The 14,091-nt window shown below is 35.1% G+C and overlaps 1 protein-coding gene across 1 annotated transcript; it reads left to right on the top strand.

The window, feature by feature from the left end:
• Positions 1-70: 70 nt before the first annotated feature.
• LOC149089468 (uncharacterized) lies at positions 71-11,834 on the top strand. Its single transcript, XM_089238794.1, has one exon. The coding sequence runs from the start codon at positions 146-148 to the stop codon at positions 1,985-1,987; it is 1,842 nt and encodes a 613-aa protein (XP_089094920.1). The 5' UTR covers positions 71-145; the 3' UTR covers positions 1,988-11,834.
• The last annotated feature ends 2,257 nt before the right edge of the window (positions 11,835-14,091 follow it).

Below are 14,091 nucleotides of genomic sequence, written 5' to 3'. Positions count from 1 at the left end.
ATGTTTTTTGCCTAATGAAAGTATTGACCCGTCCGGCCGGGACTGTTTTTACCAGCACGTGTCGGTTAAAGCCGTTTTGTTGTGGGTAGACCTCCATCAAAGTTATTTTACAAAAAGGCGCCGTCTTTAGTTTACGTGCTAAACGATGGCGAGCGAGAAGCAAGAACTCAATGCGAATAAAGACTCTGATTCGGAATCCTCGGTCGAGCTGAAGAGGAAGACTCCGGCTAATAATATTGCGATTGTTGACTACCGAGTGAGGGATGATGATGAGACTTACGAATCCTCTTCGGATGACTTCTCTCCGTCATCATCATCCATCTCGAGCTCATCCTCGGTCTCGTCGTCATCCTCGCTCGAGCCAGTGTCCCAGCAAACGAAGAAGCAAAATGACAACAAGAAGAAAGAGTCTTGGAGAGAGACCAAGACCAAAGGAGAAATGAGCTTGGACGACTTACCACGGATAGAAGATTTGCACTTGAATGTGTTGGAGGATGATCTGAAATTCATCGGAAAAATCAGTGCGATTGTTGACAGATTGGTTGTTGTGCAGTCCGAAAAGGGTCTTCCAGCCCTGGACATGGACTCGGTTCTATTTCTTAAATTTGACAAACCCCTGGGTCAAGTTTTTGACACCTTTGGTCCCGTGTCGTGTCCCTATTACTGTGTAAGATTCAATTCAGGGGACGAAATCAAACAGAAAGGTATCAAAGTAGGAGTCGACGTTTTCTTTGCTCCAGCTGATGAAGAGGTCACGAATTATGTCTTGTATCAGGAAATCAAGCGAGAGAAAGGATCCGACGCTTCGTGGAAGAATAACAATGAGCCACCTGTTGAATGTCTTGATTTTTCAGATGACGAAGCTGAAATAAGTGCCCGTCAAAAGAAGAAAGGCAAAAGAACGATCATAAACAATGTTGTGAACGGTAGTAGTGCTCCAGCGCCTCCGAGTGTTACGTCCGTGATGAATCTGGATGCTTCGAGGTATAGACCAGCGATGACGAAAGAGCAGAATTTTACTGGACCGTCTCCAAGTTGGTTCGGGCAAAATAGGGTGTCCTCCTGTGTATCGAGCATTGCTAGACCTGCAATGCATAATCCTGTACCGAATTCTCAATTGGCTCAACCTTATCGTAATGCAATTAGACCACAGGTGAATTTAACGCCAATGCCTCCACCTATGATGCATAATACTTCACCTAATTTTGCTTCAAATCAAGTTGCTTCTCTGTGCATGGTTAATGTTGCAAGACCTCCACCTCCACTGTTTACCAGTGTCACTTCTCAGCCTCCTCATAATGTATCGACTCTTTTTTCTAACAGTGTCGGAAGTCATAATTACACTGCGAATCAACAGTGTGCTAATATTCAGCCGTCATTCAACAGTGGAGCTTTCAGTCAAGTCTTTTGTAACTCTCCGATGGTTCAGCATGCGACAAGCCCCAGACAGCAGTCATATGCACAAAGCCTACCAGGGGTCGGAAATATAATTCCTGGTAGAAGACCAGTTTTTGCCGCCCCACCCGTTTTCAATCTTTTTTGCTTGCCGCCTCCACCTCCGCCAGTTCCCGATATAGAGAAGTCTGCTATTTCCAAGCCTCAAGTTAATTTTATGCGGCAGCAAATGTCTGCTACACCACAGACGATGAATCAAATCTCAACAACAAACTCTTCACACACGTTTTCTTTGGCATCATCGGATACCTATGGGCATGCTACAATGTTCAATAGATACCCCATGGCCAATCACAGTCCCGCTTTACAGCCTTCATTTTATATGCCATTCCCTGCTGCATCTGTATCCAGACCAAATGATTTCTCTGCATCTGTTTCCATGTTTCCTGCACCAGCTCAATTTGCAAGTCCACCACCAACAGCTAGAAGTGGAATTTCTCCTTATCCCACGAATGTTCAGCCAGCTGCATCGCAAATCCCGAGATATCCACCTTCTGTGGTTTCACAACCATCGTCATTTTTTCTTCAATGAATGACTGATTTTGAATTCATTTGGCATTTTCTGTTATGTGTGTGCGTGTATATTTTTTGTTACATGAATTATGTTTTTTTTATTATAAAGAAATTGATTAGGAAGTTGAATATTCTTTAGAAAAATTTTGTACAGGTTAACAAGCATGTGCATACCATGATTGTAAAAAGTTTGATTTATGATTTTGTTGAGATTTTATTCATTACGTGATTCAGCAATATATGTTTGAAATGATTATAAAATGCAGTTTTTCAAATAACTTTAATGTCATTGTCTGTGGCATTTGCATATTGTTTCTCTAGTCTTGTTTAGTGTCGTTACCATTTCTCAGAACAATTAATTCCCAATATACGGTATACATTTTTTTGCTTTTGATTCCAGCAAAACAGCAATATGTCGGCAACATCATCCTCCCTGGGGACTAAAATATTAATTGTTTGGGTATTCCTATCATCCTGCCTGTAACATGTAAAAAGCTCCAAATCAGATCTAGCGATAAAAAAATTAGTCGCCAAATGGTATACCACATATTTGTAATTAACCTTTTGAGTTAATTTTGTATTCTATTGGTGTTGTTTGCTAATGATTTGTGACGAGGGTTGAGAAAACCTGGTTGCCCTCTAGAATTTTCTGTAATGTGCTTGCTAAATTGGAGTCTAGGGATGCCTCTTCCAACATCGGAAGAAGTCCCAAAAAATATGAAAAAAACATAAGACAAGAGTGCTCAACCCTTAGGCGAGTGCAGGCCAGTTCTTGGTTTTAAAACGTGTTGCGCGGGCCACTTAAGCAGAGGCGTACGCTGGGGTTGCTCTAGGGACCTATGCTCCCTTCCATCAAGCTGACCAAAAAAATTGAAATTTGAAAGAAAATATCCTTATCATGTTAAGCAATTTCTGTTAATTTTTTTTGAAGGTTAGTTATGCACTCAAGTGATCTGAAAATGTTTCACGGGTCGTTCAAGTGCTCTGGAACTATGCCGTGGGTCACTTAAGTGGTCTGGGACCTCGATTAGGATAACTTCAGTGATGAAGAACTGTGTCACATGCCACTCAAGTGATCCCAAAAAAGCTATGGGTCATTTATGTTTATGCTGGTAAATTCATTATGGGTCACTCAATGATCTGTAAATATGCCACAGCTTCCTTAAGTGATCTCTCTAAAAATGTGCCGCTTAGTTCATTTTTACAAAATTAGATTTGAAGTGCAGGCTACATCAGATGACTCCGAGGCAAATATTTGGCACGTGGGTAATGGGTTGAGCATCTGCAGTTTAAGACATTGTTTTTCATGGGAAAAACCATACTTGTGTGGTTCCAATTTGGCTGGTGCCTAATTTTTTTTAACTTGTCAAGCCCCTATATACGATATATTTTCAGCTGAATGTCTTGCTTAGAAAGTGTTCAGGACCACACAGCAATTTGGTTAACCTCATAGCTTGGATTTGTATTTGTCATATGTAGAAATAGGTTTTTTCAAACTCAAAAGGTGAGTCCACACCATAGGGGTTCCACCATGTTCGGGTTCTTCTGGGAATAATTTAAATATATTCCTGGTTTTTTCACCCAAATTAATTGCAACCACATTGTTACATGCTTCTGCCACACAAAATTTAAGAATTGTGATGCAGAATGAATCCTCACTTATCTTGTAAACCATGTCATCCCGTCCATATCATACACACAACTCAGAAAATCACTCAAGGACAACATTTAGCATGTGCAGCACAAGACCTACCTTTTATAATTCTATAAAACTCCTTAACCGACATTTTTTCCCACCCATCCTGATGGCAAAGAAGAGAGATTTGGCTTGCATATAATGTATAAATCTTATCTGTATCAGTAATAAGTATCTAATTAGTCTTTTCTCAGTCACGTGCTGAAAACAAGTTTATAGATAATTCATTTTCAAAGTTAAAAAAACGTGAAAAATATAGCTAGTCAATTCCATAGCTAGGCATTTCTGTGCAATTCAAGCACAGAAATGCCCCCCCCCCCCTTCTAAGTGGGCCCTGGCTACAGTATGATACCTCAGCTAATGAACATCTCAGCTTACAAATTTTTTGGCTGACGATTTCTTTTGCCGTATTTCTACCTCAGATAATGAACATTTTAGTTGATGTGGATACACACTCTCACACATAACACATGAGTGTTGCAGGTTGAATTTTTCGCAAGGTGATTAGAGGATGGTTTCAATTAAAAAAATGCTTTCAGAAATAACTCTGTACCAGTTTTGAGAATGAAAATATATTGTCATAAAAAAATGTTTATACAGTCTCTGAACTTACTATTAGAAAGTTATTCTTCTGTCTGGACTAAGCTTCTGTTAGATAAAACAGCAAATTTAAAAACTATTTTAATGCAAAAACAAATTACGAAATATACAGGGTGTCTTGTAAGTCCTAATTTAGCCTTTATCGCATCAACCATTCTTTGTAGAAGAATGGCTCTAATTGAAAAAAATCTATTCAGAAATCCTTCTGTATCAGTTTTGAGAGTAAAAATACACGTCATAAAATGAAAAATCTTAATTTTTATAGTCCCCATCTTCTAACTTCTGATTGGAAAGTTGCCCCCTCTCTCTCCTGAAGCATGGCAGACTCGACACAAGGCCAACGAAGCTAGAGATCATGTGACTCTATCCATCCGATCTGTGGGAATATATTCTCTATGTTCATCCCCAGTGCGTCAGAAGGTAGTATGTACCACATGACCAAACATACTGAGACAGCTATGTCTGAGGTTCGGATGGATAGTCATGTGATCACGAGCTTTTGTTTGCCTTGAATTGAGCTAGCCATATCTAAGGCCAAAAAAAAAAAAATCCCATGTTTCGTAGTGTAATATTCGCTGAGATTGAATTCGAAAACCTTAGAAAAAATGGCAAAGAACTACATAAACAAATTAATACTTCCTTCCCAACTTTTCTCTGATTTTCAAATTCAAATACCTCAGCGAATATTGCACTTAGAAATGTATTTTTTGTTAGTTTGCTTCACACAGAGATGGGGCAACAACTTTCTAATTGGAAGTTAGAAGACATAAGGACCATTTAAAATTTAGATTTTTCATTTTATGATGCTGTATTTTCGCTCACAAAACCGATACAGCTTGATTTCTGAACACATTTTGAGCATTTTTTAAATTGGAACTATACCTCTATGACGAACAGTTGATGAGATAAAGGTCACATTAGGACTTACGGGACACCCTGTATAGGCACCAATATATCAAGTTTCTAGTTGACTCAAGATTTCTCAGATGTAAACCTTTGAATAAAAAATAAGACATGCAAATGATGAGAGGTATTGACATGAAGAAAACATTGGGGGGGAGGGGTGGTGTGTGTGTTAAAGTTTGTCTTCCCTTATATATATTTGTACAGTTAAGTAGTAGTCTTCTCTTATACACTACTTCAAAATACTAAAGTTAGTCAAATTTGATTTATGTTACAAAAGTAGGTTGAGTTGGTGATCGCATGATACTGTACAGTCACTCTGATTTAATGATACTATAACAAACTCATAAATTCAACCATGAATTTGAACCATTTGTTCACTGGAAATTTCTGAAGGTATCAAGGAAAAAAAATTGATCAAGAAATCCTGACCAAACAAAGAAAGTAAACGATGACTGATTTAACCAAAATATTGAATTTGATACTGAGCTTTGAAAAATGTCATCGAAATTTTTCCATCCACTTTTAAGTGAAACATTTTGATAAAAAAAAGTTATTATTTCATGCCCTAAAGCAGAATGTTTTACAAGCCATCAGCTGACTGGAAATGTTCTGCGATAAAAATTCCCACATAATAGTGTTTTCTACATTCTTCCTGAAATTGTTCTACAGCAGTATTGATTGTTCTGCCATGTATGTCATAATTTTTGGTATATTCTGCTTTAGGGATTTCATGTTCGATATAGTATTTTTCTCGTCTTGTATGCATCCTATGCTCGTGGTCAATGTGTTATAGCAGTAATAACTTTTATTTCTTTGGTAATTATTAAGTGAAAGTATATAACTTTAGAAAGTTATAGAGCTTACATGTAATTTTTTTTTATTTCAGTAGAAAAATGAAGAGCGAAAATAAAACATAGTTTATTGTGAAGTAGATTACTCTGTAATCGTTCTAGTGACGGTACACCTATATTATTAGCAGATATAGTAAAACTCGAGGAAATGTGTTTTTTTGCAAGTTGTTTTAAAACGTGCTATTCTGTGTGATATCTGGCTTTTCTTGTTTAGTGGTTTGTAGAAAAAGGTGTTAAAATGTAGTGCTGTAGCTAAAGATATGTTTGTGTGCTTTTCTAAGTGTGATTACAAACTTATGGATAAGTATAGCATTTAGATTATATACAGTAGTCTCTCAAAAAACAGAGGTTCCTGATAATCTGAGGGGCTGAAAGTTTTTCCCCCCAAATACCTCTATTAATCTTCACAACCCTCTATTTTTTGTTCTCATGAACATGTATTTAACTGTTCTTCTAGAATGATAGTGAGTTTGCAGAAATGGACAAATTTATTGTTGAACATGACATGGGAATGTATGTATTTTTTACCATATGCCTGATTGATACTAGTAGGCTATATAAAATATTGATTTCACCATAGGTGTAAACTTATATCAGGCCAATTGGCTTGAGGTTACCCTTCCCCCCCCCCCAATATTTGCTACACAATCTCCATAACACCCATAGAAATATTGGATTTAAGGCTCCAATAATTTTTTACGTCTATGTAAATTTTTGGAGATTAGCCTTGATTTAAAAGTATTTTCTTTTCATATTTTAAAAAATCCTTGATTTCTTATCATCTTGGCTACACAGTTACCGTGTATGTACTTGTGTGTGTGTTTTGCAGTGTATGGTCTTATTTTATTAAGTAAAACCAATATCCTTTTTTCTATTAAGTTTTTAAATATAATCTGAGTATTTAGTTATCAAGGTTTGCCTCAATTATATTTATTTAAAATTATCTAGACTCTGCTGTAAGGAGTTTCGGTTGCAACTGACATTAGTTGAATGAATTTTTCTTGATGCATTTCTTCTGCAACAGTGGGGGGTCTTCAACCTTTCAGATATTTAGGTCACATAAAAAAATGTCAATGAACCTATCAGCCATCAACTCCTATTGAAATATTTAGAGCAGTAAGATGGTATCCAAATTTTTTACGCAACGTATCACATGCGTGACATTATTTGTTCATCCGGGAACTATCTTCAATCTAAATATTATAATATAGCTTAGGCTTAAAATTTATTTCTTTATTTAATTGACTTTTGAAGTCTATGGGCAAATGTAATATAATCAGGAACCCCTGCTCTTTGCAACTTAACCCATTAACGACGATTTTGATCTTTTTAAACAAAAAATTAGTGGAACTACTTCCACCATTTATTGGCAAAGAGAAAAAACTTAAAATTTAGAATAGCAAATTTTCTTACCAACCGGCATTAATGGGTTAAAGAGCTCTACAGCGTATTATGTACCATTAAGTAGCAATTCTTGGCATAGCAGAATTATGCCAGTTTATGCGAAAAAAACTCAGAATCGTAATGCTCTGAATTTTCTTATGCTTCAGCTTGCATTAATGTTCATTGATAAACATAGAGAACATAGTTTCCTATAAACTTTCGTTCTATCGCCCTCCTTTCTTCAAAAATTTTTTCTTCTCATTGCCCCCCTCAGCTTGTTAGCCCATAGGATCCTATACTAAACCCCGCCTCTGGGATATTGTCCTCTTTCTGAAACTGATATAGAAGATAATTATGGGCCATTTACATACAATTATTTTATCTATGTGCATCTTATATGTTCTTAAGGACCTGAATGATATATAATAGATTGGTGCCTTGCAATTCTCCTCAAATCCGTCACTGAATTATAACTTTGAAATGCAGTAAATGTTTTCTGTGCATTCATCCGACAATTCTATGCAGTCCCTGATAATTCTATTTTTGATTTGTAAGGCATCTCTATGGTTAGTTTTAAGAGGCTTGTAAATTTCGAAGCCTAATAGCACTGTATTAGAGAGTATTTGATTATTATAAAGAGAGCATATATCGTGGTCTTTAATGCATGTTCTTAGCAAAAAAAAAACTAAGGGTACACTAATGTGTTACCAATGAGAATGTGTATTTTGTAGTAATTGGATTTAGATTTAAAACATATACACGTATATTGAAGTAAGAGTCTGTAGTTTAGTAGTTCTTGCAATCGGGGTAAATCAAAATTTTCTGCTTATGTGAAGAAAAAAATTGAGTCTAATGTTACACAGTAGAACCTGGATCATCTAGTGTATTTCAGAAAACCCAACTTTCCAGGCAATCGAATGTGCAAAAAATAAGAAGGTTCAGTATCATGTGTGATCAGAAATGAATATATATATGTTTTGGTAAATATGATAAATTTTTGGTGATTATGTATAATCACTAGTTATTATTGACAATCACCATCCATTTTGGTAAGTTTAATAAATTTCACGAATTTATCACATTTATTATGTTGAATGATCCCCAGCTCTTATTGGTAAATATGATAAATCATCAATGAACTACTTATATTTACTGGACATTTTGCTCAAACTTCAGTCCAGGATGATGGATTCGATCGGTGATGCTGATTATGTTTAAAAATGTTGATCAATTTGAAGAAACAATTTTTATTCATTTTTATCTTTATAACACTTAATTTCCATGGCACAATATGTGTAGTGCACCCATCATGATACAAGAGGAAACTAATAAGTGGTTGAATTGAAATGATATTTCCACATGATTTTTCCCATATTTATCATACTTACCAACTTAATTCAGGAATTATACATAATCACCAGTAACAGTGATAAATGTAGGAAAATTTATCAAACTTACCAAGGTACTGTTGTATGCCTCTAGGGCGGGAAAGTAATACATGATTGACTTATCGAGATGATTGGCGATTATGCATAATAACTGGCAAGTATGAATAGTCACAGATTTACCACATTTAACCATAATATAAATGCTCAACATACATACACACACATGATTTGTTTATTCTCTGCTTCACTTCTTCATCATGAAGTTTTTTAGCAATATGGGTTGTGATCATTTGTTTTTGAGGCTTAAGTGTTTAATGCTCTTGCTGTTCCAACCAATCAATTTCTCTAAAAACATCACACAAAATCGTCATTGTCGATTATTTGTTGTCACCTTCATTGATGGGAAAGTTTTGGATTTCAGCGGTAAATTATTTGTCACTAAAAAGGAAAAAAATATTGTACACAGTAAGACAAGAAAATTTCATCAGTTAAGAGAGCACTGGATAATTGAGGTTCTGCTGTATATGTATATCATATTGATGTTTGTTTCAAAATATGTAAAAAAAATGTGTGATTGATGCTCAAAAATTGTCTATGTAACACCATTTATGAGACTGTTCATATGAAACTTTGTTACTGATTTGTATTTACATTAGAACAAATGACACATATTATGCTGAAGAAAAATTTCTTTGTACAAAAAAATGATTTGATACACAATATATACGTATAAAAAATTCTACTCTTGATCTTTGAAAAGACATGGAAGTCCCCTTTCATTACAATAAGTTTAAAAAGCACCAGAATTTAATATTTTTTTATATATTTCAAAAGATTTTTTGCAAAAGACGTTTATGATGTGGACAATTTGGAAGAAGAAAAGGCAAAATTATCTGCGTTAGAGGGAGAAAATATGTAGCATATAAATATTTATATGATGATATTAGTTTATGTTTATTTTAGATCCACACTCCGAGCTATTGATGAAATGTGAATACGAGTACATATCTGTCCTGTTTTGTAGTATGAGGGGCCCTCTGTGTGAGTTTGATTCTGCTCGCAAAACAATTAAAAAAATTTATTAACATTGGAATATATGTTACACAATTTAATAATTATTAAAAAAAAACTTCAGTTAAAACAGTGTACTGCATTTTTTTAACATATCTGTCACATGGGTTTAAGCGCTATACAATTGAAAAAAAAACTTATGCAGAAAAAAATGTGTTGCATTGGTGTATCTGTTACACACTTTCTAGGTTGAAATTAATTTTTCATGTGATCAGTTTTTTGTATTCTATAAACAAATAATTTTTAGAAAACACTTGGTGATATAGAACTGATTCTGCACACTTGGAATTCTGGTTAATTAGATGACATTTTTGTTATTCTGTAATTCTCATAGTCAATTTTGTGAAGATGGGGGTTTTTGAACGATAAAAATTAACATAGGCTCCGTTAAGCCTCTGAAATAGCATTTTTGAAACAATATATCGAGTATACACTCCTTTTGTACCTATATTATTTATACAAGGGATTATAATTGTAATCAGAATATTATGAATTTATTCTTGAGATTACGGAAAGAGATATTGAGTGGGAAAAAAAAAAATTCTGACGATTCTAATTTCATCTAAAGAAATATTTTATGAAAAAACTTTTATTTTGCCTTAGAATATTTGTTTGATTATTATCATATCTGCATTTGCAGGCATGAATTAATACACAGCAGTAGATTAATTGATTTTTGTATTACTGTGCCATTATTATGAGTGAAACATAATTAAAATACTGTAACTTATTGTATTGCACACTGTGACAAAGAAAAAGCTCAATGTGACCAACGACTTCATCCTAGATTCTAATTTTAAACAGCGGTTCTAATAAAAACCTGAAAGTGTGTAACAACAAAGGGTTTTAGTACTCCATTTCTTTTTCCTTACCCTTTTCAAGTCATAAAAAAATAGTTATGTACAGATATCCCTCGTTTTATGAGATTTTGCTAAAACTCAATTTTCAAAAGTTGGTTTTAAGAATGGAAAGCTGTAAAATTTATCTGATTCTAATGATTTTAAATCTGAAAATGAGCTTGCAAATTAAAGGCATGACATAGACGAGACAAATATGGATGATTTCATCAGTCCAACTTGCCAGAGGTCACTAATTAACATCTTTTGATAACAAAAGCGACAATGCCATGAAAATTGTGAAAATGGTCTTGATGAGAGCAGTTACATTTGCCAGATATATTCATACAGAATTTTCTGGCTCACTACAATAATTTTCATGAAGAGAAAATGAAGAATGCTGACTGCCAGTTGAATATATACTTTCGCTTCAAAAGTTACCATCATACTAGGCTCTTCAGAGGAGCAAAGATCCACTCAACAGAACCAATCCATTCATCTGATAAAGGCAATCGGAAGTAAATTTTTTAAAATTAAATTCATTTGTTAAAGGAAAAATTAGCAGTAATTTATACAAGTTTGAATAATGAAATTGTAATTAATTTATCCACAAAAAACTTATTTTGCTTCTGGGAGTTAAGTTTATTTTTTTCTGTGTGTTCTGAAGAAACTCTCTCCATCTTATCCATGTAAAATTGAATGATTTTTTACATGATTTTGTCTTACATGATCATTTTGCAGCACTAATCAATCATGTAAAGCGAGGGACACCTGTACTGTATATAAATTTAAGTTACTTGGAAGAATATAATGTTAATGCACAAAAAGAATTTTCTGCACTGGTTGTTATTAAATTTGGAAATAATTACGATGATTATTACGGAGAATGAAAATCCGGTTAACCAGGGTAGTTACAAAATTGTGTAATTCATATTTTTTCAGTTTTTTTTCTGTTTCATAGATGATCTGGGAAATATTTTTGGATAAACTTTTTCGTTTTTAGTGAGTCCAAAATTGATTGAATTGTGAAGCGCACAAACCTGGAAAATGCTTCATTGTGTGATAAGGCTAATTAATTTGTTGTGATGTTGCTGTACAATTGAAGTTTAATTAAAAATTGACGTTGTGATGTAAATTGTCTCGCATGTATTGTGTTTGTTAATACAATGAGTGCTTTGGAATTGGGCCCTAATCTGTTCCTGAAATTTCCATAAAAGTCTTTACATCACTGTTATCCTTTATGCGTTCACCATTTTCCCTCAAAGCAATGCTAGATACAATCAACTTTCCAATTGGTTACATTGTGATGGACTTGCATTGCGAGGACCCATGCTCAATCCCTGCAGGCAAGGAGGGGAAATTCCCCAGCAGTAAAATTTAGGAAAAAGCAAATTTTAGGTGGGGGACAAAAATGCTTATAAAATCATTGAATTTTACTGGGGGGGGGGGGGGGGAGACAAAATCATGTTTGCCTGTCCCCTCCTCCTCCCCGCTTAAAAATCCTAATTACTGCTCTGTTTCTACAGACAGATGTCAGCTGGTCTGATATATAGGTAATATCAGTCATATATAGGTAAGACAGCGGGTAACTAGAGAAGTGGTTAGATCAGTTTCTACTGCTACAGTGGCAGGTTATCGTTATCACAATTCAAGTGGCTTTGAATGTGGCTCAGTAGTTTGTGCTCATGAAGAATCTTTTTACAAGACAGACATGCACAATGTTCACTCACAATTTGAAATATAGGTGGCAGCACTAAAAACAAATCAGACACAACACTGGATACACACAGACTGTTAGGTACACACACTTCCAAGACAACTCATTCGGTATTAAATTGCCCATGGCGATAGAACTGGAGGTTTGAAAGAAAAAGTTGTATCGGGCTGATGGACGTGTACTGTTATGGAGAAAACCCCACAAAGGCTTGAACCCTGCATGTGAATGGGGAACTGTTCAAACTGGTGGAAACTCTGTCATGGTATATGAGCTGTGTTTAGTTGACATGATACGAGACCTCTGATAAGGCTGCAGATGGATGTAAATGGTGACTGGTTTGTAAACATCCTTTCCAATCACATTTATTTCCTGTGTGCATACTGAAAGGGCATGGACAATGCCAACAGAACAATGGGACACCGTACACGTCTGGAGTTGCAACAGAGTGGTTCCAGGAACACTTCTGACTTCAGCATCCTCCGTCTGCCACCTAAATCTTCGGACATGAACATTATTGAGCATATAATATGTGCCTTGCAACATTCTTTATGAAAGAGATCTCCATTGCCTCACACTGCTATGGAATTTTGGACTGCCCTGCTTCTACTTTGCCGCTCACCAACTCCAGTCATATCACCATATGGCAATTTCAAACCAATTCAGTTGGGTGAGAAATGAAGCCACCATATCATCGCCTGTGTTCCACAGAAAATGGACATTACATAGCTGCCAACTTTGGAGAATGAGAATTTTGGAGGTTTTCTAAATTCTGCATAAAAGTACATACAAAAGGCATTTTAAAAAAAATAAAGGGATTTTTCATTAAAAAAAGTAAAATTGTAGGGAATTTTTTTCTTCGCAGAAACATGACATCATGCAAACCATTGCAGAGTAGTGCCAATTAGTCAATCATGGCCAACCAATAGGTTAAATTACCTGTCATTACAACTCTCAAAGCAAATGCAAAAAAAAAACCACGCTATCTGGCCCTAAATGGGACTTATACAGACTCAATGGGAAATATTGTATATTGAGTCTTTATACGTCCTGTATCTGACAAGCAAATACAAATCATCTTGCTAATTTTGGAAGTGGAAAGACAGCATTAACACTGGCTGTGTGGTGAATTTTGTCCATCTTCTCACCCTGTCTGAAAATGAAATAATATTTTTTCATGATTTGACAAAATGGCAACAATTTACATTACGCTTGTGATATAATTTAGGGCATAAAAAAAATCAAGTCTTTTTTCTGGGTAAATTCCTTAGGAATATCCCCCCCCCCCAAAATAGGGTCTTTTTACAGTCACAGTTGAAATTTGGGAGATATAAGAATTTTTCAGGAGACGGAATAGAAATCTGTCTTGATAGAAAGACTTGACAGCCATAACATTATATTGGGAAGTCGTAATATCAAGCCTTTTCAAAAAATCATAAAATTTAGCTTCTCTGCTTTTTCCAACTGTTGGAACTTCCCTTTCCGTGATCAAGTACGTAAAGAATGTAAATCAAACTCTGCTGCTTTTATAATTGAATCAAAGTTTTTAATTAAGGTGAACAGAGTACTCTTTGGAATATTCAATGATTCGGCTATTTTGGCTTTCAACATTCTTGACAACTTTTGCCAAAACTTTCGATTTGAGATCTAAAAGATATAGCACTCCATTTATTTAAGG

The sequence above is a fragment of the Pholcus phalangioides genome, unplaced genomic scaffold (genome assembly GCF_987345545.1).
Source record: "Pholcus phalangioides strain wild (caught in Gottingen) unplaced genomic scaffold, Ppha-v1.0 ptg000002l_1, whole genome shotgun sequence".
Lineage (NCBI taxonomy): Eukaryota > Metazoa > Arthropoda > Arachnida > Araneae > Pholcidae > Pholcus > Pholcus phalangioides.
The sequence above is the reverse complement of the archived record's forward strand: the minus strand, read 5'-3'. Positions and strand labels throughout refer to the sequence as shown.